The 24,753-nt window shown below is 58.8% G+C and overlaps 1 protein-coding gene and 1 long non-coding RNA gene across 3 annotated transcripts; both read left to right on the top strand.

The window, feature by feature from the left end:
* Positions 1–3,699: 3,699 nt before the first annotated feature.
* On the top strand, positions 3,700–8,829 carry LOC123631507. The gene is made up of 3 exons (XR_006733176.1): positions 3,700–4,155; positions 4,721–4,849; positions 7,812–8,829. It is a non-coding gene; the product is annotated as an uncharacterized LOC123631507 (long non-coding RNA).
* A 62-nt stretch (positions 8,830–8,891) lies between these two features.
* On the top strand, positions 8,892–16,996 carry PRSS27 (serine protease 27). 2 transcript variants are annotated; one of them, XM_045541225.1, is made up of 6 exons: positions 8,892–9,994; positions 12,953–12,979; positions 13,574–13,736; positions 14,590–14,861; positions 15,476–15,645; positions 16,008–16,996. In XM_045541225.1, exons 1-6 carry the CDS (start codon positions 9,934–9,936, stop codon positions 16,299–16,301), a joined length of 987 nt encoding a protein of 328 aa, XP_045397181.1. In that variant the 5' UTR covers positions 8,892–9,933; the 3' UTR covers positions 16,302–16,996. The 2 variants fall into 2 exon arrangements, with proteins under 2 accessions (XP_045397181.1, XP_045397182.1); XM_045541226.1 differs by lacking the exon at positions 13,574–13,736 and having other exon boundaries at positions 9,766–9,994.
* The last annotated feature ends 7,757 nt before the right edge of the window (positions 16,997–24,753 follow it).

Raw genomic sequence — 24,753 nt, 5'->3', positions numbered from 1 at the left:
CAGCCTAGCTCACAGCAACCTCAAACTCCTGGGCTCAAGCAATCCTCCTGCCTCAGCCTCCCAAGTAGCTGGGACTATAGGCACGTGCCACCATGCCCGGCTAATTTTTTCTATATATATATTTTTTAGTTGTCCATATAATTTCTTTCCATTTTTAGTAGAGACGAGGTCTCACTCTTGCTCAGGCTGGCCTTGAACTCCTGACCTTGTGCGATCCTCCCACCTCAGCCTCCCAGAGTGCTAGGATTATAGGCGTGAGCCCCCGCACCCAGCCAAGTTTTATTTTAACGTGTTTATTTACAAACTGCCTTAGTAGACTGCATGCTCCATGAAGACAGGAACTGTTTTTCTCATGAGAAGTTGTGCATGACTGGAATGACAGGGAAGGTGTTAGGGTGTCCTCTCATGGGCGTGCTAACATCATGCAGATCCTTTGCAGTTAGCTCATCTGTGGGGTCCTTCGTGCCTTTGTCTTTGACTAGGCTGTTGTACAAATAGCTGTTTCTCCCCTCCGTCCTGCAGTCAAGATGATTCCAAACATTACATTTCCTCGCTCCTTCAGAGTCTCTTTTAAACAAGTTCTAACACCGTCCGGCTTTCCTCATTCATTACTGAGTTAAAATCTTGGAAACATGCTCATTTTATATTTATTTGAAAGTCATGCTTTATTTTTTTGAAAATTATACTTTTAACAGCTTGCTATTAATGTTATATATCTTCACTGCCTGGCATGTGGCGACACCCCAGGTTTGTTGAATCAATTGGTTGATAAAATGAAACACAATTTACAAATTCTTATTTAATTAATAAAATGAGGTACAGATTATATCATTGTCTTTTGATATTATTGGAATCATATTGCTCCATGATTTTAATCTGCTTTTAAAATTCAGTATTTTGGCCGGGCGCGGTGGCTCACGCCTGTAATCCTAGCCCTCTGGGAGGCCGAGGCGGGTGGATCGCTCGAGGTCAGGAGTTCAAGATCAGCCTGAGCAAGACCCCGTCTCTACTAAAAATAGAAATAAATTATCTGGATAACTAAAAATATATATAGAAAAAATTAGCCGGGCATGGTGGCGCATCCCTGTAGTCCCAGCTACTCGGGAGGCTGAGGCAGGAGGATTGCTTAAGCCCAGGAGTCTGAGGTTGCTGTGAGCTAGGCTGACGCCACGGCACTCACTCTAGCCCGGGCAACAAAGTGAGACTCTGTCTCAAAAAAAAAAAAAATGCAGTATTTTTGGCATCTTCCTATGTTAACAAACCATTCGTGACATGGTTATTAAAGTTCATATAATATTGCATTATATAATTGCTATGATTTGAATGTATCCCCCAAAGTTCATGTGTTGGAAATTAATCCTCAATGCAACAGTATTGAAAGGTGGTAACTTTAAGAGGTGATTAGGTCACCACGAGGCCTCTGCTCTCAGGAATGGATTGATGCCAGTATTTTAGGAGTGGGTTAGTTATTGTGAGAGTGGGTTCATGATAAAAGTACGAGTTCTACCCTCTTCCCCTCTTGTGTGCACACTTTCTCACCATGTGATGGTTTCTGCTATGTCATGACACAGCACGAAGGCCCTCACAGGCTGTGGCCCCTTGATCTTGCATTTACCAGCCTCTAGAATCATGAGCCAATAAATTTCTGTTTATTACAAATTACCCAGTCTCATGAATTCTGTTATAGCAGTGAACAAACTAAGCCAATAGTGTGCCATAAGGTACCCAGCCCATGCCCTCTGACACTAGACATTCCTTCCTTTTACTACTGTACATAATTTGTCAATAAATTTGTTCATAAATCTTTGAAAGCATTTCCGGTTATTTCCTCAAGTTACATTCCTAGAAGGAAAACTACTAGGTCAAAGGTTATAAACTTATTTACAACTTTTGATGATAGATATTATCAAACTACACTCTAGAAAGAAAGTTATAAGTGCTTTGTTTTTCTTCTCTTTCCTTACCATAGAAAAACAGAATGCAAATATTTCCCCTTGTATCCTGGCAGGATTGGAGGATTCAGTCTTTCTTGCTGGTGAAGAAAGAACTAGTTTTTTTTGTTGCTAATCATGGTGGTCTCAAGTCTGTTGTGAAAGAGGAGAGCGGTGGTTTGAAGACAGAGGAGACAGGAAATGCCTCAGCTAGAAACAGCAAGGGGAAAGGATTTTCCCACATCCCAAAGCTCAGAGGACAAGAAAACCTAGCAAAGTTCTATGGCTGGGGGTGGGGGGGGTGCCAGGAGGGGGGCTGTTGCTGAAATGTTCAAGGGCCCCAGGGAGCTGAGACTCCACTGGTTGACCCCAGCCTTGAAGTGCCAAGGAGTGCAGCCTCACCTGCTCACCAAGCTGCATTGCCAACCTCCATTTGCCCCACACCTAGTACCTGCTGCTCCCTAAGCAAGGCAGATTTCCAGCCAGTATGCCCTGATAGAGCCAAATTGAGTGCCAACTACGGGCTGGTAATGAGCCACTTCCCCAAGCCCCCCAGGTACCCCTTACTGCCCAGCTGCTCCAGTCCCTCCACTAGACATTCCCCCAAATCTAGCAATTAGGGAGTTAATTCCTGTGGACACAGTGGGCCTCCAGGGTCCCCAGCAAGCCTGCTCTGATTGTTTCAAGCCTGTAAAAAAAAAAAAAAAAACTGGTTGTTAAATATGCAGGTCAGTGCAGGAACCGACCTGAGTAAGTCCCAGACTCTCCAGGTTGGGACCGTGGTTAAGGTCCTCCTCATTTCTCCTGCCTTCCCCTATCCCAATTAGCCCTCTGAATCCTCCTAAACTTGCTTCCTATCAGCTGTGGTCTCAGGGATTATTGTCCCAGATCCACAGTTTGCAGGGCTGAGGCTTCCGGAGAATTACCTGGGCCTCAGTTCCAAATACTGTTCCCTACTATGCTCAACAAGCCACCTCCTTGCTCTGCCCAAAGCATCATCTTCCCCGCCATACCTATGAGGAAATGAGCTCAGAGACGGAGGAGTTGGTCCCAATTCACATGGCTGGGAAGTAGGAAGGCCAGGACTGAAACGTCACAGGGCCATTAGCTTTGAAGCCTCCACCACGTTTCATTAAACATGCACCTCTCTCCACAGAGTAAATGCAATGCACCCATAACGATATGCATTGAGTTGCAGTCAACTTGTGGACACAGTCGTGTCTGGGAGACATTTAATAAACATCTGGCCCGGGAAGGCGGGCCAGTGTCTTCCGAGGGTCTGCGTTTGCTTTGTTGGGGGCGGGGGGAGGAGCGAGGAGCGAGGAAGGAGGGAAATGGTTGTTAGGGAGCATCAGTGTTTGCTGAAGAAACCGGGGCCCAGCAGACTTAAAGGCTTTGCTCAAGGTCCGGCAGAACTGGCGGGAGGTCTGGGAGGAGAATCCAGGCTTCCTCATCCAAACTCCAGGCTTCACTGCCCGAGCCCGGCCCCTACCGGAAGCCTGGGCTGTCTCCTTCCCTGCATCTCCCGGGTGCTGCTGCCTTAGGGTGACTCAAGAGGAAGCTCTTGTCCCTAGTCCTTCCTCACTAATCCAGCTGGCCTCAGGATCGGGGAAAATATAAACTAACTGCCTGGTGATTAATTAACTCCAGCCAACAAATGGCCTGCACTCGCTCGGGATACCCAGACACAAGAAGCGCAGTGATTGCGCAAGAGATGCCCGGAAGGCCGGCCGGGCCGACTTCCGGCCGCAGAGGACGCCGGGTATGGCAGCCGCCCGGGCGCGCCTGCGCGGTCTGCGGGAACAGTCCGGGCGCCGCGGGCCAGAGCGCGGGTTCTCCAGACGAGGAACCTCGGGCCCCTGCCAGCGGCGCTGCCCGGGACACGCCTGAAGTAGCGGGAGCAGCGTCTCCGTCGTCCCTGGGGGCAGAGAAGAGGCCCAGCGGCTGACCCCGGGCTCTCCGCCTCCGCTCCCCGCCGCGCTTTGTCTGTGTCTGTCGCCCCCCGGTGGCCTGGCGAGGCACCGCGCCCGCCTCGCTCCTCGCGGTGGCGCCCCCTCCCGGCTGGGCGTGTCCCTGCGCCAGGCGGCGCGTTCCAGGAGGGAACCCTGGGGTTGGAGACCAGCCTGGGCAACGTGGCGAGACCCTGTCTCTAAAAAAAAAAAAAAGGAAATATTTTTAATTTTTTAAAATTAGCCGACGTGGCGGCACGTGCGTGTAGTCCCAGGTAAGTTACTTGGGAGGCTGAGGTGGAAGGATGGCTTGAGTCCAGGGATTGGAGGCTGCAGTGAGCTAAGTTCGAGCACTTCAGCCTGGGCAACAGAAGAACCCTGCCTCAAACAAACAAAAAAATCCAATCATATAAACCTACAATTAAATTATATTAAAAACAAAGGTGGGCCGGGCGCAGTGGCTCAGGCCTGTAATCCTAGCACTTTGGGAGGCCGAGGCGGGAGGATCGCTAAAAGTCAGGAGTTCGAGACCAGCCTGAGCAAGAGCCAGACCCCCATCTCTATTAAAAATAGAAAAAAATGATCTGGACAGCTAAAAACATATAGAAAATGTTAGCCTGGCATGGGGGCGCATGCCTGTAGTCCCAGCTACTCAGGAGGCTGAGGCAGGAGGATTGCTCGAGCCCAGGAATTTGAGGTTGCTGTGAGCTAGGCTGACACCACAGCATTCTAGCCTTGGCAACAGAGTGAGACTCTGTCTCCCCCCCCCCAAAAAAAAAAACAAAGGTGGAAAATACTCAAAATTTATGACTTCCTAATCATTTTACTGTGTTCTCCCAGAAAGTCCGTCACTGAATGTTCACCAGGACACCTCTGCAGTCAGACGGTAGCCCGAGTGGAGGGACAGAGCAAGGCTGTAATCGTTTTCCTTTTTCTAAGGCCTCGCACAGGAAATGCCCACGGTGCTCAGTGAGTGTTTGAGGACAAGGAGAGGGAGGGAATGAGGGGTTAACCTGGGCTCTCTCAATTTCCTGAAGATCTTCGCCTGACATTGGCCCTGACCATGACTCTCACCTGAACTCGTTCTCCTTAATATCCTCACGGTCAGCCCTCCTTGCACAGCATGCAAGGCCTGGGAAGCCAAAAACTGAAAGAGCTGCAAAGGCGAAAGTCAGCCAGGGAAGGATTCTGAGTTGGGGGATCCAAACTCTGCTCTAGGCTAAGAACAGGCACCTCGGTGTAGGTGGTGAGGCCAGGAACAGACAGAAACAGGGAGGCCGAGACTTGGGTCAGCACGTACCACTAGGGAGGGACGGGGCTGCGTCTGCCGTGGCCTGATCCACAGGCCTCTTGTTCTGGCTCCAGGAGGGGGCAGCTCCGACTAGGTACCTGCTGTTCTCGTGGCACAGGGAAAACAACAAGAGAAAGGGCAACTGCTTCTAAAGCCTCTTTACATCCAACTTTACATCCAATAGAATGCACCCATTCTAAGTGTGCCACTCACTGAATCTTGACAAAGATTTCCACGTGTTTCACCCTAACTCCCATCAAGATATAGAGCATTTTCATTGCCCAAGAAAGTTCCTTCACAGATCTGATATCTGTTCCTATAAAGTGATTTTGCATGTTCTAGGACTTCATTTAAATGAAATTTAAGTCCTGAGATGATCCAGATGTCAGAATTGGTGGACAGGGGTTTTAAAGCAGTTGTTTTCAATGTTTAATTTGTCATATAGGCCAAGTGGAGTGGCTCATGCCTGTAATCCTAGCACTTTGGGAGGCTGAGGCCAGAGGATTGCTTGAGGCTAGGAGTTCAAGACCAGCCTGAGTAACATACAGGGAGACCCCGCTCAACAAAAATAGAACAATTAGCTGGGCATGGTGGTGGCACCTGTAGTCCCAGCTACTCGGGAGGTTGAGGCAGGAGGATCGTTTGAGTCTAGGAATTTGAGGTTGCAGTGAGCTACTATAATACCACTGCACTCTAGCTGGGGTGACAGAGTGAGACTATGTCTCAAAAATAATAATAATTATATATTGCTGCATAACAAATGACCACAAACCTGGCAGCTTAGGGCAACACACGTTTATCGTCTCCCAGTTCTGTGGATCCAGACTCTGGGCGTGACTTAGCTGGGTCCTTTGCTTAGGGTCTCCCAAGGCTGTGGCCAAGATATCAGTCAGGCCTCGTTCTCAACTGGAGGCTTGAGGGCAAAGACTCTGGTTCCACACCTGCTCGGGTTGTCAGCAGAATTTATGTCCTTGTAGTTGTGGGACGGAACTGGCTGCTGGAGGCTGTGCTCAGCAGTCTGCCACGGGAGCCTCCCAGCAGGGCCGTTCACTCCTGTGCAGCCAGCCCGGGAGAGAAGTCTCTGGAGTGAGTCTGCTAACCATACAGTCACACAGTGTAATTCAGCACAGAAGTAACATGCCGGGATGACTCTTGGCCACTTTGAGAAGCAAGTCACAGTTTCCTCCCACACTCAAAAGGAGGGAATTGTGTATTGTACCAGGGCATGGACGCCAGCAGGTGGGGACGACGGGGCTCCTTAGAGCTCGTCTGCCATGAATGGTTTATAACCATTCGTAAGAATGTAAAGGAAAATGTGCTCATAATGAATGAAAATGTATGAGATTTCATATGAGAAATATAAACTATAGAAAGAGACCCAATAGAAATTCTAGAACTGAAAAATATAATGTCTGGAATAAAAACTATGTGGGCTTAAAAGTGGATTAGAGATGAAAGAATTCAAAAGATTCAAATCAGTGGATTTGAAGCGGAGGCTTTGAGGAAGGCCCCAGGAACGGCCACCCCACCCTGGCCACCAACACCTGTTGTGTTCCAGGCGCCTAAGTTGTCTTCCGTGGCCTGTACTGCGGCCACAGAGCTACCCCCATCTGCCCCCTGTGGAACATTCTGCAGCTTTTTCTTATGGATGTTGCTGTTGTTGTTTTGAAGTTTACATTTTTTTCATAGTTATTACACTTGCTATACATCTTTTTGCCCCCTTTTCTTTATTTCTTTCTTTTTTTTTTTTTGAGACAGAGTCTCGCTTTGTTGCCCGGGCTAGAGTGAGTGCCGTGGCGTCAGCCTAGCTCACAGCAACCTCAGACTCCTGGGCTTAAGCGATCCTACTGCCTCAGCCTCCCGAGTAGCTGGGACTACAGGCATGCACCACCATGCCCGTCTAATTTTTTTCTCTATATATTTTTAGTTGGCCAGATAATATCTTTCTATTTTTTTTTTTTTTTTTAAGACAGAGTCTTGCTTTGTTGCCCAGGCTAGAATGAGTGCCGTGGCGTCAGCCTAGCTCACAGCAACCTCAGACTCCTGGGCTTAAGCGATCCTACTGCCTCAGCCTCCCAAGTAGCTGGGACTACAGGCATGCGCCACTATGCCCAGCTAATTTTTTCTATATAGATTTTTAGTTAGCCATATAATTTCTTTCTATTTTTAGTAGAGACGGGGTCTCGCTCTTGCTCAGGCTGGTCTCGAACTCCTGACCTCGAGCGATCCACCCGCCTCGGCCTCCCAGAGTGCTAGGATTACAGGCGTGAGCCACCGCGCCCGGCCTATATCTTTCTATTTTTTTAGTAGAGACAGGGGTCTCGCTCTTGCTCAGGCTGGTCTCGAACTCCTGAGCTCAAACAATCCTCCCGCCTCGGCCTCCCAGAGTGCTAGGATTACAGGTGTGAGCCACCACGCCCGGCCTATGTCCCCTTTTCTACTTCCCCTCATATTAACATCAGGAGCATTTTCTCTATTTGCCCAATTTCCATGAAAATGTCATTTTTATGAATTCTATTCAGATATATGATTTGCCATTACCCTTACTAGTTGTTTATTTGAGTTTTTTGTTTGTTTTTGTGAATATAAATAATCTGGCCAATAACACCTTTGGCCAAAATGCTTTTTCTGTATGGATAGACTCCCAGCGGTGAAGGCATTGACACGAAGGGAATAACTTCTGCAGAGCTGAAGCCACAGGAAGACCCACCAGTTCCAGCAGGGCCGGTTCCCTGATGCTCTGACTGCCAAGGTTCCTGCAGGCCTGGCCGCCCCGCACAAAACGGCACCTTCTTGCTGCTGCTTAGATTTGCATTTACTTAATCACTGAGGCTGAACGTTTCTCAGCAGCTCAATTAACCCAATTAGTTTCCGCTTTGGCCGCCTTGTCCGTGACCTTCACCCATGTCACTCTCAGGGTCTCAGTGGTTTCCCATCGGTTTCCTGAGCCCGGTGGGTGCCACGGTGCCAGCACTCTGCCCAGTTTCCCACAGACGGCTTTCCCATCGTCTGCCGTCTGACTTTGTAACTGATGTCACCGGTACTTTTAACTTTGGGCCACAGCTCTTTTCTTTTGTGCTGTCTCCCGTGACGTCCAACCTTAGAAAGCTCTTATCTCTCCAGAGGGCTGACAAATGTCTAATACTATTTTTTTTTTTAGGAAAGATTGGTTTTTAAAAACACAAAAACCTTTCTGGCATCTAATCCCGTCCCCAGGTGTTTGGCGGGTGGTGTGAGGACGGACCAGCTCTGGGGGCTCGGGGGCTGGCAGGTGGGTGAGGCCCCGCTGTTGCTCCAGTCACTGAGGTCCCTGTACCTCGTTCCTCGGGACTCCAGCTTTCCCTGGCCCCTCACTTTCTGAAGCGAATCCTGGTTTTGTGGCTTGCTTGGCTTTGAGGCAGAGCCACTCTGAGAGGAACTGGCTTTTAAAAAGCGGGGTCAGGGACAGAGAAAGCTGCCCAGGAGAGAGTAGCCCCAAAGCTCTGGAACCACCTCTGAGATTGGGAGAGTCGTGGTAGGATGGCTGCAGAAATGCGGCCACCCAGACGCTGGGAAACACTCCCCAGGGTTTATAATTAGACATATTTTTACCCCTTAAAGCAGTGGTCCCCAACCATTTTGGCACCAGGGATTGGTTTCATGGAAGACAATTCTTCCAGGCACAGGGTGGGGGGTGGGGGTGGGTTGAGGGGTGGCGACAGGGCGATGAGGGGGGCAGGGGGGAGGCGCTGGGATCCCCAACAGGCTGGGGACCTGCAGCTTTAGAGTGTCTCTCTCCAGACCCCAGGGCCCTGCACCCCACCGCCCGCGGGACCCCAGGGCTGGGCAGGGGCTGGGGGGACCGCGGGCACCTGGAGCCCTCGCCTGCGGGAGGCGCCCCCTGCCCGCCAGGGGGCCGGGAGCGAAGCGAGACCTCGGGGTGGGGGGGTCCCGGCCCCGGCGGCCCCCGAGGACCCCACTGCCTGGCGGGACCCCGCGCTCCAGGTCCGCGTGCCGGCCGCGCCGGCGGGGAAACCGAGGCAGGGGCTGGTCTGCCATCCAGAGCCCCCGCGCGGCCTGCGCAGTTCTGACGCCAGCCCCGCGCCCCGGACGACCTGCTCCGGCGCTGCCGTCGGGCGGGACGCGGGGCCTTCCCGGAGCCGCCTCCACCCGGTGCTGGGAAGCCCCCACCCGCCCGCCGGGACAGGGCGGCGCCTTCAGGGACGGGGTGTCCTGGGCGGAGGGGCGCTGGGGCCCCCCGGCCACCTGCAGTCCCTCCCCTGCTCCTCCTGCCCCAAGCCTGACCCTGGCTTCTCCCACTGGAGAGGGAGCCCGGCCCCACTCTTTGGTTCCCGGAGCCCGGCAGGCGGCACCTGCTGAGCGAATCAACAGGCCAGAGAAGGGGACGGGGAGGGTCCCACCGGTGGGCTGTGGTCAGCTCACGTGGGGCCCTTTGGGGGTCCTGGTCACCATACTGGGCCAGCCCCGGGCCACAAGCACCCGGAGAAGCGGGCACACCCCGCACCAGCACCCTGCGGCGTGTTGGGGCGAAGGGTCTGGCCCGCGGACTTGGGGGTTCAGGGCCAGGTCACGGAGGAGCCGGGTTCTGGGGTGCCTCCTTCCTGTGGAGCAGAGCTGGCCGGGCCGGGCCGACAGGTTGGGCGGCATAGCCGGGCTGGCGCTCAGCTCTGGCATAAAACCCACTTCATGGAGCCGGGCAGCGCCAGTGCTCTGGAACTCGCGTCGCCGACCCAGGCCCAGCGCCCCTGCCAGGCCCGAGGACATGAGGCGGCCCCTGGTGGTGGAGCTGCTGCTGCTGCTGCTGCTGCTGCTGCTGCGGTTTGGTGAGTCTGGAAGGCGCGGGGAGGGGCTGGTGCCTCCAGAGGCCTGCGCTCCCTGCAGCCGGCCAAGCCCCCCTCCCCGCCCCAACTGTGCCGTCCCAAAGCTAGGCAGGAAGGTCCCGGATGTGCCACCTGGGGAACCCGAAGTGGGGAGGGCAGGACAGGGAGTGTGGGTGCAGGCCTGAGAGGACCTGGGGGCCGGGATTGGCAGGGGCCTCCTCCCTGCCTTTCCTTGGGCACTCGCAGGGTGCTCAGCTCAGGGCTTGCTCCCTGGTGTCCTCATCTCAGCCTGTCCCCAGCTGGAGACATGGGGGCTCCCAATCCCTGGGCTGCCATAGCAGGGGGCTCAGCAGAGAGTGGGGGCGGGGTGCAGGCTGCAGAGGCCCCTCCCACTGACCGAGGAGCAGGCGGTGCCCACAGTGCCCTCGTCCTGGGTCAGAGTCAGCAGGTGCCAGCCCCTCCCTTTGGGGTGGGCTACTCTCTGCCAGGGAAACCCTCCCACATTCCTGGGCCAACCAGGCCAGCCTGGCAGCCACACTTCCCTGTCCTCAAGTCACCTCCTAGGGCTGGGCCAGGTCACCCAGATGGCAGCTAGGCCAGTGCTCCGGCTTCCTCGTTCTCTGGGCTAGGAGGGCACCAGGGTGGCCCAGTGACCTCCCACTCCTGGCCTTGGGCACGAGGATAATGGCATCATTGAGGGAAGCCCCTCTCCACGGGACTGTAAGGCAGCGATTGCTCCCCATGGGTTGAGTAATCAAGGTCATTGCCAAAGTGGAAAACGGGGCTGCATTTGGCTTACAGTCCATGGTGACAAGAGGCTGGACTCCCAGGTGCCACCCTCACCCCCAGCCAGGGGGACCCAGAACCTCCACCAGGCCTCTGGCTAGTGCTGCCTGGGGCTTTAGGCCTCACCCAGCCCCACCAGCCACGGGAGTGTCAGGGGCTCTGGGCCCAGGATGAGGGCCCTGACCCACTGGCGGTCTTGTCCAGTTCTCAACAGGATGCCCACCCTGAAGGGCCCAGCTCCCCACATCACCCCTTCCTAGCCAGCCCCCCACATCCACTCTCCTCTGTCCCTCCACACATTCCTGAGCTCAAGCCCCAGATGCAGGCTCTGCCTTCACGGACCTCCTGGGCCTAGAAGTGGGATGAGACGCTGACTGTAACTCCAGGGTGAGGTGGGCAGAGCTCTGGGAGGCCTGCTGGGAGGACAGAGAGGTCAGGAGAGGGCGCGACGCTTCCAAGATGGCCTGTGGATGCAAGGAGGGCTTCCCGGAAGAGGTGGCACTTCAGTTAGGCCTTGATCTCTAGGTCGAGGTTCAGACTTGTAGAGACTGGGAGGAAAGCGCATCTGGGTGGGGGGTGGGGAGAGAAAACACTCAGAGGAGAGGCTTGGGCTACACAAGCAGCAGCAGGTTGCACTAGTGAGGAGAGGTCTGCCCGGGAAGGAGGGTTGCTGTGGGCGCACAGGGAGAACCAGGACGAGGCTCCTGCACACTCCTGGGGGTGGAGGGGGGAGGACGAGTGTCACAGCGAGGACAGAGGGTGGCAGATGGCACCGCACCTTGCAGGCAACATGGCCAGGCCTGAGAAAGAGCAAGGGGTCAGGTGCTGGGAACCTAAATTGCCTTGGGGGCCGGGGGCGATGATCCCCCAGGGGGCATCTGCCACGTTAAACGGCCACCTCATGGACACAAGGAATGAGCAGTGTCCAGGGCAGACTTCCCGCTGCCCCTTGCTGCTCGGCCTCCCAGCCAGCAGCCACCCGCTCCTCCTCCCCGTCCGGAGACCCCTCCTCTGCGTCCTCATCCCCCACGTGTCCCTTAGCTGGGACCCTTGTGGCAAGAATGAGGATCCTGTAAAAATCCTCAGGGTCCCCGACATCCCACGGCCACTTCCTGTCCCCATGGCCCCTCGACTCCACAGCATTGGTTATCTTCTCTGGTCAGAGTGAAGACTTGATCCACAGAAAGTTTTCCTGCCCTCTGGGCCCCGAAAGACACTGGGGCTGAGGGCTGAGGCGTGAAGAGGTGGCTGCTCTAATCCCCGCCCCAGACCTGCCCCCAGGAACCAGATTCGCAGGGTGTGGGGCGCCGAGGTCTCTCTCGTTTCCGGTGGTGCTGACCCTGGGCTGCGGGCTGCCTCCCTGGCTGGGGTCTCTGGCCCGGGTGGAGGTTCCAGCACTTGGCGAAGGCCACGTCACAGCCTCCCTGTGTCCAGAGGTGTGGGGAGCAGGGGACCCCTGTTCCTGGTTTCCCCCGAATGGCCCCAGTCCTCATTTCTCTGCCTGGCCCCTCCCCCTGGAGGATGGGGCGCCTGTGGCCCAGCAGGGGTCTTGGGCTCCAGGGGCAGAGCCTGTTGGAATGCCGGAGAGAGAGTCCTGGAGGGCTGGCCCTCGGGCCCACTGGGCCAGCTTCTCTACTCCCCTGAGGCCAGAGAGGAGGCTCGGAATGGCAGTGAGACTGAGGGAAGAACTGAAGGGGACTCGCTCCCTCTAGAACAGACCCTGAGGAAGCCCCCGGGGCTCTTGTGATCTGGCTCCGGGCTGTTCCAGGGAGAAAGGGAGACCCCACGGTGCCGGGGCTGGAGGCCGGGCCCTCCCCTGAAGCTTCCAGACAAGGGTGGGTGTAGGGTGTTGAGGGAGAGACCCTGGCAAGGATGAGAAGGGGACACCAGGCCACAGGGTCCCTGTACTGGCATCTCCTGATTGCCCCCCCACCCGTGTGGCAGGGAGACTGTTTGCCCTTGCAGATAAGCTCTGACCCCCAGGCCTGGGCCTGTAAACACTGCAGAGCCAGGCCTCGGGGAAAGGAAGACCCCTGGCCCCTCCTCCAATGTCCCTCCTGAGCCCTGAGGAGGCGGGGGAGGGGAAGGGGGCAGGGGCTGCACACACCAGCAGGTGGGGCAGGGGAGGAGCAGGCCTTGGCAGGTGGCTGATCACCGCTTTTCTCTCCCTTCCAGGGACGCAGGGGGCCAAGGTGTCAAGAGGTAAGCATCCCAGGCCCTTGGGTGGGAGGGACAGGAGCCAGCCTGACTGAGAGCTGCAAGACCTGCCAGGGACACACCCACACGTGCCCAGAAGGGACAATGGTTGTGCAGGGAACATTCCTAACATTTCCTGACACAAAGTTAGGAGAGGCTGTGGCTCCGCAGAACTGGAGCCGGAAAGGAGGAGGAAGGTCAAATGCGCACTGAGGTGTGGGGCTGAGGGCCGGGGGCAGGGTCTGGAGATCACCCCCAACAGTGACTGTCCCCCTCTGGGTCGCCTTCCTCTCGGAGGGCGTGATACCCCAGCCAGCACCTGTTCTGTGCCAGGCCCTGGGACAGTGTGTCATCCCAACCAGCCCCCCACCCCCAGAGGTGGGGCTTATGCTGCCTTCCACATGGGGGGCAGCCAGGCTCCCCGGGGCTGCAGCAGCCTGCAGGGTCTGCCTGTGCCAGAAGCTACCCTGAGTGCGGGGCACCCCTCGGGCAGCGGGCAGGGGGCTGAGGATCGAGCAGAAAGTAGAAGGTGGAGTGTGGGATTGGGGGAAGCGGAGCATGGAGCCCCAGCGAGCGCCCACCCCCGCTGTGTCCCCCCAGCCTGCGGGCGCCCGCAGACGCTGAACCGGATGGTGGGTGGGCAGGACGCCCTGGAGGGCGAGTGGCCCTGGCAGGTCAGCATCCAGCACAATGGGAGCCACTTCTGCGGGGGCAGCCTCATCACGGAGCGGTGGGTCCTCACCGCGGCGCACTGCTTCTCCAAGTGAGTCCCTGCACCCCACGCCCGCCACTTCAGCACCGCGGACAGCGGCGCCCGCCCGGCGCCCGCCCAGCGGCCTGTGGGGCCCTGGCCGCCTTCCACCCCTGCTGCCTTTAGGCCCGACACCAGGGCTGACTTCCAGCTGCAGTCGCTGCCCCCAGCCCTTCCTCCCGCCAGCCTGTCTGCTGGTCTTGCCAGCGAGGCGCTGTGCCACTCCTGGGGCCCTGTGCCGGGAATGCGGGCCGACTCCTCCCTCACCCTGGCCTCCCCATCTCAAATCCAGGACACACTCTTCCTCGCCGGGACTGGAGCAGAATGTCCCTTCCTCCAAGGTCACCTGTGCAATCAATCCCTGACCAAAGGGCCAGGCCACCCCGTCCCCAGCGTGCTGGCCCAGGCCTGCAGGGTTTCCCAAGCATCTCCCCTCGCGGCTCTGGGATTCTTATAAACCCACATCTCAAATCCAGAAGCTCAGGCTCAGAGAGCAGGTCGCCTGCCCCCAGCCAGGCCAGGCTGGGCCTTGCGCACCCCGTGTGGGGTCCTCCCCTTCACCTCTCGCAGCCAGCCTTTCAGGTAGGGACTGTTACTGTCCCCCTGTTACAGATGAGGAAGCTGAGTCACAGAGAACGTGTTCGGTGACTTGCCCAAGGTCACCCAGGGGCCAGGGATAGAGAGGGAATCAAGGCCAGGTGGCCTGGCCTGAGTTCCCACACCCCGAGCTGCTGGGCCCCACTGCAGGGGCCGGCCTTGGCGACAGTGTGCAGAGGGGTGTCAGGCACTGCCGTGGGCCAAGGAGCACCTCCGGCCCCTCATGAGGAGGGGATGCCCAGACCAACTCTCTGCTCTCCCCCTCCAGCACCTCCAAAACATCCCTGTACCGGGTCCTGCTGGGGGCGCGGCAGCTGGTGCAGCCAGGGCCACACGCCGTGTACGCCCGGGTGAAGCGGGTGGAGAGCAACCCCCTGTACCGGGGCATGGCCTCCAGTGCCGACGTGGCCCTGGTGGAGCTGGAGGCACCAGTGACGTTCACCAATTACATCCTCCCCGTGTGCGTGCCCGACCCCTCGGTCATCTTTGAGACGGGCACAAACTGCTGGGTCACGGGCTGGGGCAGCCCCAGTGAGCAAGGTGAGCAAGGGGGTGGCCCAGGGAGAACGGGGCACATGCCTGGAGTAGGTGCCTACACAGGATCTCAACTCACACGGGCGGGTGTGGGCAGCGGACCCAGAAGGCCGAGCCCAGAGAAGTGGAGGGAAGGGGCAGAAAGCCCCACCTGGCGCTTAGAAAGAGGGAGGAAGTCGGTCCACCAAGCCCTGAGCCAGGAGAGGTCTAACCACCAGCACAAGATGGGCAGGGAAAGGCTGGGCATGGTGGCTCATGCCTGTAATCCTGCACTTTGGGAGGCCGAGATGGGAGGATCACTTGAGGCCAAGAGTTCGAGACCAGCCTGGACAATATAGTGAGACCCCATCTCTACAAAAATAGAAAAACTAGCTGGGCGTGGTGACACACACCTGTAGTCCCAGCTACTTGGGAGGCAGAGACAGGAGGATTGCTTGAACCAGAAGTCTGAGGATACTGTGAGCTGTGATGACGCCAGTGCACTGTAGCCCAGGAGACAGAGCGAGACCCTGTCTCGGAGGGAAAATAAAGAAAGGAAGAAAAAGATGGGGAGGGATGGAGCAGGGGCTGCCATGGGCCTCACCGAGACCCCACTGAGCTCAGGCTGCTTCCCTCCGCAGACAACCTGCCCAATCCCCGGATCCTGCAGAAGCTGGCTGTGCCCATCATCGACACGCCCAAGTGCAACCTGCTCTACAGCAAAGACGCCGAGTCTGGCTTCCAGCCCAAAACCATTAAGGACGACATGATCTGTGCCGGCTTCGCCGAGGGCAAGAAGGATGCCTGCAAGGTAGGGGACGTGGCCGAGGGAACGCAGCCCTGGCCTCAGGGCCCCGCTCCAGGCGGGCGATGCCCCCACTGCGTGGGCTGAGCATCCAAGCCAATCGGCGGGGACGCTTGTTTTGGAAAAGCAGATGCCTGGAACCCCGGGAGGGTGTGAGTCAGTGGGTCTGGGGTGGGGCCTAGGAAACATCCCCTAGGTGACTAGCACGGGTGATCTGGGGACACTAGAGAAATGGGGACCTTAGTGAAGAAAAGGAAGGCCGGGAGGCTGAGGGGAGAGAGGCGGACGCAGGGCAGAGTCGAGCACAGGTGTGAGTACCAGCCGCGCGGAGCTGGGTGGGCTCTGACAGTGCCTCTGCTGACCCACAGGGCGACTCCGGCGGCCCCCTGGTGTGCCTGGTGGGCCAGTCCTGGCTGCAGGCTGGGGTGATCAGCTGGGGCGAGGGCTGTGCCCGGGAGAACCGCCCTGGCGTCTACATCCGGGTCACTTCCCACCACAACTGGATCCATCGGGTCATTCCCGAACTGCAGTTCCAGCGGGCCAGGCCGGGCGGCCAGCAGAGAGGTCCCCGGGGCCAGCAGCCCCTTGGCCGGAACCTCGCGCCCTGCCAGGCTGCCCCCACCGTCCTGCTGGTCCTCCTGGCGCTCCTCACCCGCCTCTGAGCCTGCCCAGGCCCACGCTGTCCCTTTGTAAGTAGCACCCAGGGTCACACCTGATGCTAGAGCTGTCCCAGCCGTCTGTCCCCTGAGCAGCTCTGGCATCCAGGCAGGGACCCAGAAGTCTTGCAGCTGGTGTTGAGTGGGGGGCGGGGAGGTGCGGGCCGTGGGGTCCCGTGGGAGGACGGGGTGCAGGGTGCAGGCTGGGCTGTTCCTGCCGTGCTGGGGCGCACACGGCCCTGCTCGGAACAGGGTGCTCCACCCACTGCAGTACCTTCTACCAACCCACCTCGCAGCTGGGCTCCCGAGGGAGGGATTTCTGGAGAAAAGGAAACTTAAAGTCACACTGTGAGCTGTGAGCTGTCCGTGTACGCTGTCGCCCAACACGGGGCGGGCTGGCGGCCAGGGAGGGGTCCCCGCAGCTGCCGGGCTGGGCTAGAGTTGGGCGAGCCAATGCCAGCCAGTCCCTGCCCTCCTGAGGCTCACACTGCCGTGGTGAAGATATAATTAAACAAGCAACAAACCTGGATCATTTGACCATACAAGTATTAATAATTTATGTCAAAACACTAGGAATGAAATGGAGAGGCTGGGACAAGCTGTAAAAACAAAAACAAACCCAGGACAAACATTTGCCTTACACACAAAAGAGCAGCATTTCATATGTAAAGAGTTCTTACAAATAAATAAGGAAAAACCCACACCTCAGTGATTTCCTTCTGAGAGCCCCGAGTGCGTCCCATTCCGCCGCCTGGGTCAGAGCGGGGAGTCCCGCCGGCACGGTCTCGGTCGGTGGCCTCAGTCAGCAGCACTGGGGCCCGAGGAGGCGGCAGCGGCCGGACCAGGGCTCTGGGCGGGCGGAAATTTCCGGGGATGTCAGGCCCAGCCCAGCCCAGGCCCACAGCCCCGAGCACCGGCCACCAGGGTGTGAGGGTGGGAGAGAGATGCGTGGGAAGGGCCTCGTGACCAGGAGCTGCACCTGCCACCTGGGACCGAGCAGCAGCCTTGCGTGAGGACAGGGCGGTCCCCACGGGCCAGGTTGCCATGGGGCTTCCTCCGGCTGCCCCCAGGGCGTTTGGCAGGGTCCTCGTGCCCAGACACAGCCATGGGGGTGGGGGGAGACCGGCCCTTTCGCCCGTGGAGCGCCGTGGCCCCAGGAGGCATTTGCACTTGTCCTTTCTGTGGTTGTTTTTGGCTCAGTGTGCTTGGGCGTGGGAGGGTCGGCCCGCAGGCAACACAGGGACAGTGACGGCATCTCCACCTGGCACCGCGGGGCCCTCCTGGCAGGACGCAGGGGTGGGGCCGAGCAGGGGGACCAGACTGGGGGTGGACGCGTGGCCCCGCTCCCCCCGGGCGCTGCAGGGGTGGCAGTTCCAGGATGGGGCCTGGGGGTGCTGCGTGCCCCGCACCGTCCAAGGCCTGCTGGGAAACGGGCCGCCCGGCACCGCCTGAGCTCCGCACCTCCCCCCCCCCCACGACACCCACCGCACCCCGGTCCATGGAAAATTATCTTCCATGAAACCGGTCCCCGGTGCCGAAAAGGTTGGGGAGCTCTGCTTTATAGGAAAATGTGCTCTGTTAACCGCAGTCCCTTCAGGTGAGAACCGGACTCCCTGGGGCCTGGGCGTCCGGCCTTCCTTTCAGGAGGAAGCGCTGTTGGCGAAGCCCCGGCAGATAAATGCCAGCTGGTCCCAGGGCCAGGTGTCGGCGAGTGCTGCCGCGCACAGCGGGCTGGGGAGACGCCGCGCTGGAGCTCGGGGAGCGGGGCCCGGGCTGAGCACCCCCAGGAGGCAGCAGGTCAGTGGGGGCCGGCGGGGGGCTGGGTGGGGGCACAGGAGAGCGCGGGGGTCCGCCCTGGTCGCAGGGGCTGGCGCAGACAGGCCGTGTCTTGGGCTCTTGCCGGGTGTTGCCCCCTCCCCCGCCTCACCGGGTCTGTCTCGGGCCGTCCCTGACCCAGGCGAGGGCCGCGTGGCCTGGACGCTGCGCTTGGGGTCGTCCCTCATGGCAGCGCCTCCCGCCAGCTGGGACCAAACGCCCGTGTGACCCTTCACCCTCGCTGCTTTTAAGTTCATGCTTTAAAAGTGCAGCGTGACGAGGGGCTCACTGGCCCAGTTGGCAGCTTTCATTAGAGCCTGTCCGTGCGGAGCAGGGCCTGCCCGCAGGGAGCTCAGCAGGTTCCTCCCAGGAGCTTCCAGAGGGTTCTCCCCCAGCTGCTGCTGCCTTCTCACCACAAGCGGCCTCAGTTGGCCGTGAGCACCGGAGAGGGAGGCCCCCAGGCCACCTCCTCGGCCTCTGGGACCAAGTCCCCTCCTCGGGCCGGCGCCTTTCTGGAATCCCCGACGCTCTCCCCCAGAGTCTTGGCGTCTTTCTTGGCTCCAGCAGTTGTGTTTCTGCCCGGTCCTTCCTCTTTGTCACCACGTCACCGTGCTGTCTGTCTGCTTGGCCACCGGGACACCAGCCTTGGCAGGTGGTGCTGCCCGGGGCCGGCTTCTGCTGCTGGCAGGGAAGACGGGGGAGCAGAGAGTCGCAGAACGGGGCCGGGCCAGGGTGCTGCCCCCCGGGAGCAGCCGGTGCTCCTGGCCGAGACCCTCGGGACCCGCGGCGGGCGTGTGGCCCGTGTGCGGCCGGCGCGGGGCGGGAGGAGAGGACAGCCGCCTCTGGGCAGACGCTGGGCCCCCAGCATGTGTGCAGGCCCGTGTGTGGGGTGGGCTCTGCGTTCTGCACGTGTGCACACGGCCTCACGGGGGCTCTCGTTTTCAGGGTGGTCTTTTCATCGGGTTTCTGTCCTCCAGCCGTGTTAACCTCCAGTCATGCCCTTCCTTCTCTCGTGCCGACTCAGCTCTGTGCACAAGCAGGCACACGCACACACGTGCACACAGGTGCACAAGTACACGTGACACGGTGCACACACATGTACACATGCACACACACAGGGTTTAGGGGTCAGTGTTTGCTTTACCCAAACCAGGCCGTATTGTGTACATTTCTTTCGTTCCATTTTTTCACTTAGTAATAGCGGTGACAATTATCCAGTGGAACCTAGGAGAAAATGCATCCTAAAGACGACATCTTCGCGTCCACACGATCATTGATGGTCTGTTCGCTCCGAATCTCTCCCGTCATGTCCCGTTCCCGTCTCTGGTTCGGAAACGTCTCTTCAGCACGCAGAGTTCTGGTCTGAGTCCATACTCCAGTCCTGGGTCCATCTGGTGCCTCTGTCTAGACTCCGTCTCAGCCATTTGTAGTTTTCTGTGTATCAGATCGTGGGGACGAGGGGCGTTTGGCCGGCGTTTGCTTCTTATCCAGAGCACGGCAAGGACGTGGTGGCCATGTTTCCTGCGTGTGGCATCATGGCGGGTGACGGGATCTTAGCACCCCTAGTCTCCGCGGTTCCGGGACTTGCTCCGTGTCCCCTGTGCAGGGCGGCCCCGCCCACCATCGGTCTTGGTCCTGCGTGGCCCGAGTGCCACTCGGGTCCCTCCTCTTCTTTCCCGTGGTCAGATCGGCTGTCGGTGGCCCCTTTGTGGCTCCTTTCAAAGAAATGGTTTTATTCATCAGATTTTTAAAAATGCATCCAGCTCATTAAGTGTTACTTTGTGTAGGTTTCCTCCTCCTGGGAGGAAAGGGTTTATTTTATTCTTTTCCAACGTCTGGAGCTGATGGCTTCGCTCATTCATTTTCCGTCTCTTACCTGCTAACGAAAGCGCACTGCAGGCGACCACCTGCCTCGGGCCGGGTCCCCGTCCACCCCTCAGCTGCTTTGTCCAACTAAGGCCCTGACGGGTTGGCTTGATGTGTCTGCACGTGTCTCGTCCCTCGTTCGTGGTCCTGGTCCCGCCCTGCCAGGCCTGAGGCCCTCGCTGCCCCGACGGCTGTGAGTGCGATGCGCACTCGGGGCAGATCCGAGTCCCTTTCTGTGGCGTCCCTGGATGGGCACCCCTGGGCCTGCTCGGGTGGTGCTGACTGCAGCGCGCCCTGCCTTGGTTATCTGGAAGTTTCCATCACAGTCACGTCCCTCGCGAGCCGTCTGGTTGCCGTAAACTCAGCTGCTCTGGGAAGGTCGGACAAACTCCTCATTCCTTCCTTTATTTTTCAGAAGGATGACTCGGGGCCCAGGCATCCTCGAGGGTCCTTTTTAATGTCGTGTCCGAGATTTTGCTAATGCTGCTGAGTAGTTGAGCTCGTTTTCTGTAATTTTCTTATCTTTGTTTTGTTTTTAAATTTTCTGTGTAGGCGATCATATTTTTTCTGTTTCAAACCTTATAACTTTTATTTCTTTTGTCATAAGAATCAAGCCCGAGTGGGCCTGGCCCTCCAGGGAAGTAGGGGGCTCATCCGGGCTGGTGGGGGGGTCCCCGTGGACGGGACTCCTGTCACCTGCCTGGACTGAGACGTGATCCTGTGCGCGGGCTTTTCTGGGAGGAAGCGTTCCTGGCTTTTCCAGGCGTCGAGCACCTGCTGCCCGGGACGTGGCTGCCCCCCAACCCCTGCGTGGCTGCCCCCCCTGCGTCGCTGCCCCCCCGTGTCGCTGCCCCCCCTTGCATTGCTGTGCCACCCAGTCCCCTCCCTGGGTGAGACTGTGGCTGTCTCCAGAGGCCACTGGGTCCCGGGCTAGGGCCCGGGCGTCCATTCTTCTTGTCCAGTCCTTGTTCCTGTCCCCCCAGGGACACACACTCTGGCCTGGTCAGCCACTGGGTGCCCAGGTGGGTCTGTGGGGGGCTGTCCCTCAGCGGACCCTGGTCTCTCCGCCCCTGTGCCCTGGTGCTGTCTGTCACTGCCGACCTGGCAGGAGGGCTGGGGACAGCTGACTTTCGTGGAGTGTAAGGGCGGCCAGGGTGGCACGGCCACAGCGGGCAGGGAGAGAGCTCCTGCGTGTCCACTAGGGACAGAGACCACGTCTGTGGGGGCAGCAGCCCTGGGGCCACCCTGACCTCTGACCTGGGCACGTGCCGGCCGTGGTGTGGGAGACTCCCGCCCACGTCCCAGGTGTGCTGGAGCTCACGTGACTGGACACGCCTGGCTCCACCTGTGGCAGCCTGTGCCCGGCGGCAGCACCGGGGACACCGGGCAGCGCTGACCCCCGAGCGGGTGGGGACGTGTGTCTGCTGACACGCGGACGGGTCGCCCAGGCCCAGCGAGCTCCGGCTGATTTTCAGCCGCAGGAAACGGAAGCAGAGGAATGGTCACGCCTGTGCCCTGCAGCCTGGCATAGCTTAAATACGTGGAGTAGATTAATCCTAAAAATCCCTGTTGCTAAGTCTAATTTCCGTTGATAGAAGCATTTTCATATTTATCCCAAACCAATAAAAGTGTCAACGGAAAAAAAGCCAAACTCTGTAAAATAATTTTAAAGAGATTTACTCTGAGCCAAATTTGAGGACCATGACATGGAGCCACGCCCAAGAAGCCTTGAGCAAGTGGACTCGCTGTGGCTGGGCTACGGTTTGGTTTTATACCTTTCAGGGAGACAGGGGTTACAGGTAAAGTCATAAATCAACACGTGGGAGGCACACATTGGTTTGGTCCGAGAAGGTGGGCCATCTCGAAGCAGGGGCTTACAGGTTATAGGTGGGTTTGAAGATCCTTTGGCTTATAATTGGTTAAGGACATGAAGCTTTGTGTAAAGGCTTGGAATGTTTCAACATAAGCAGCTGTTTATCAGAGATAAGCCACCACACATAGATTTGTTGTGTAAATTGAGGACCTGCAGGTTTGTCTTGTGTACCCTTAGGCCTGTTAATGGGTTACAAAGGATGTCCCCAAGAAGGGAGGGGGGCCTGATAAGGCATGTCTGACCTCCCTCCTCTTGGCAGGCAATTTAGTTTTAGGCTATTCCTTTGGCCATGAGGGGGTCCATTCAGTCAGCCCGTGGAGGGGTGAGCCTTAAAGTTTTATTTTAGTTCACAAAGCTCGTAAGGTCATTGTGTGGGTTTTGTTTTCAGGCTGCTGGAGACACCTGGACACAGCTCAGCAGCCGGGACACCTGGGGCCAGGAAGTCTGGTTGTCAGGGCAACCGAGCACTAGCAAGCACCACCATGGGGGATGGAGGGTTGCCGGGGGGCGCATGGGTTACAGAGGTCACTTCCTGTTTCTCTGCAGAGCCCTAGGACATCCCTGAAATACACGTTCACGGTTTGCTAAGTGCTTCATGACTGGGAGTGTGCAGCCCGTGCTAACTGTATGTAAAGCGTGCGGCCATTACCAGCTCTGTCAAGAACGTCTGCTTGCTAGGAAATGCACTCCGTGTCCGACCTGCTGTCTGGTGTGAGTCCCGCGGCCGAGGTCGGACGCTGACCGGGGCCTCTCCGCGGTCAGGCTGTGGCCTGAGCTTCCCGTCCGCCCAGCAGCAGATCCACAAACGCGCTCGGAACGCCGTCCTGACGGGCGGGGTGTGAGGAGCACTGGCCGCGGGGCCGCGGGGACCGTGCTGTCTGGCCATCGCCGGGGGCCGGAGGGGTCGGCAGGCCCGGGCAAGACCCCCACGTGCGGGGCCTGCTGACGAGGGCCGGGTGCCGGCTGTGCGGGGCAGCGCGGGGCGGTGACGACCGGCCCTGTGTGCGGGACGGGCTCTGTGCGTGGCTGCAGCTGGCAGAGTTAGAAGCTACAACGCGTGTGCTCCGGCCTGATTCCGTGCGGTCGCCTCCGTGGGCCAGGCCCAAGACCGGGCCACACGTGACCTTAGTTCTGCATAAAGAACACACTGCCCCCTCGCTGGTTCCCCTCGCTGGTTCTGGTGCCCGTTCCCTCCCGCCTTTGCCGCGAGCCCCGAGTCGCTGGGCGCGGATCAGGCCTCCTGGCGGCGAATCTTCTGGCTCCTCCGTGGTGGAGCCCGTCGTGCCTCTCTGGTTTCCATAAGCCCAGAAGGACACGCCCCGCGGCTGCGCTGGTTTTGCTGGGGAGCAGGTGCCTCCGAGCTCAGCCCTCCAGCGCGGGCAGCCCCGGGCCGTCCTGAGGATGAGGGGGGCTCTCTGCCCCCAGGCAGTCTCCGCCTGCCGGGCCACCCACCCCTGTCCTGTATGGGGTCCCTTGCAGGTGTCCCGCCCTGGCTGTACCCGCCCAGCCTGCATGTCCCCAGGCCGTGCTCCTCAGATCTGCAGCTCTGGATCCTTGGAGCCTGGTCCTAGGGCGTTTCTTCCCTCGCTGGTTGTAAATAGGTGCCGAGCGAGGCCGGTGGGAGGGCGATGCCCGGGCCCTGTGAGCCTTGGGTGGTCGAAGGTCAGATGATGCCCCTTCCTGGGTCGGCAGTAGGAGTTCTCAGCTGTTGGTTTTGGGGTGAGAACCGCGTGGCCCTCTGGTTCTGTGTCCTTGTCCTCGCATCATTAGTGATTTGCACTTGCACGAGCACAGCCGGCCCCGCCACAGGGCAGGGAAGGAATCAGTACCCACCTAGCAAGCACCTGCTGAGCTCTGGCCCTGGGGACACAGTTGGGAACAAAACATAAGGAATCCCCCCGGGGTGCCACTTGGCCGCTGTGTCTGTGCCCTGAGGACACTTCCATGGGGGACGCAGGTGCGAAGCCGGCAGAGGGTGGGGGGCGGGGCGTGGTGCTCTGAGGACAGCCCCAGGGGCGAGCGCCAGGCTGAGGCAGGGGGGGGTCAGGGGAGGTCAGAGGAGGTGAGGTCGTCTCTGGGGGGGGCCTCCCACCACCCACCCTGCACCTCTGTGGTGAGGCCTGGACGAAGGCTGGCTCCTGGGTGACACCGGGCAGGGACCAGGCTCCCAGAACACAGCCCCACCCCACCCACGTCGCCAGCCCTCACCCAGACCCAGGAAGGCTCACAGCTGCCTGCAGAACACTCCGCCGCGACCTGGGTTTAAGAGGGAAAACAGGTCTATTTCATGTGATTTCAGGTTCCTACTAAGCTTAGTGTTGGAAGCAGGATGGTAGCAAGAGACACGTCCCAGGTTTCATCCCAGGCTCCCTCTCCCACCCTGGGCGGGGGCACAGCTCAAATGCAACTTCCACGCTGCCGCCAAACAGAGCCATTTGCCAGGTGGGCGGTGGCAGCAGGGCCCCTTCCAGCCGCAGGAAGAACTCAAGGGACAGGCAGGCAGGGGAGGCTGGAGCCAGCACCCTGGGCTCAGTCCGGCGGGGTCACAGTGAAAGGCCACCTCGGCCAGCCACAGCAGCCCGCAGGTGAGGCGGGTGCCGGGGCCAGACACCCCTTCAGGGGCTGCAACCGGAAGCCCACATGTGAGTGTCACACGCGCCCACACACCACCCCCCACACACATGCACACGCATCACGATCCGCCTGGGAGCCCGAGGAAGGAAAACTGCCATGCCAGGAGCCCTGCTGGCCTCAGACCAGGGTGAGGGGTCAGCACAGGCAGGCCCTGCCGTGAGCTGAGCCCCAGACACGGGGGCATCGGTGTAGGGTGGGTGGTCTGAGGGCAAAGTGCCCCCCCCCGGCACTCAGGTGGAGCAGCCAGTGGCAGGGAGGGAGGGAGGCCCC

Source organism: Lemur catta, chromosome 2 (assembly GCF_020740605.2).
Source record: "Lemur catta isolate mLemCat1 chromosome 2, mLemCat1.pri, whole genome shotgun sequence".
In the NCBI taxonomy this organism is placed as follows: domain Eukaryota; kingdom Metazoa; phylum Chordata; class Mammalia; order Primates; family Lemuridae; genus Lemur; species Lemur catta.
The sequence above is the reverse complement of the archived record's forward strand: the minus strand, read 5'-3'. Positions and strand labels throughout refer to the sequence as shown.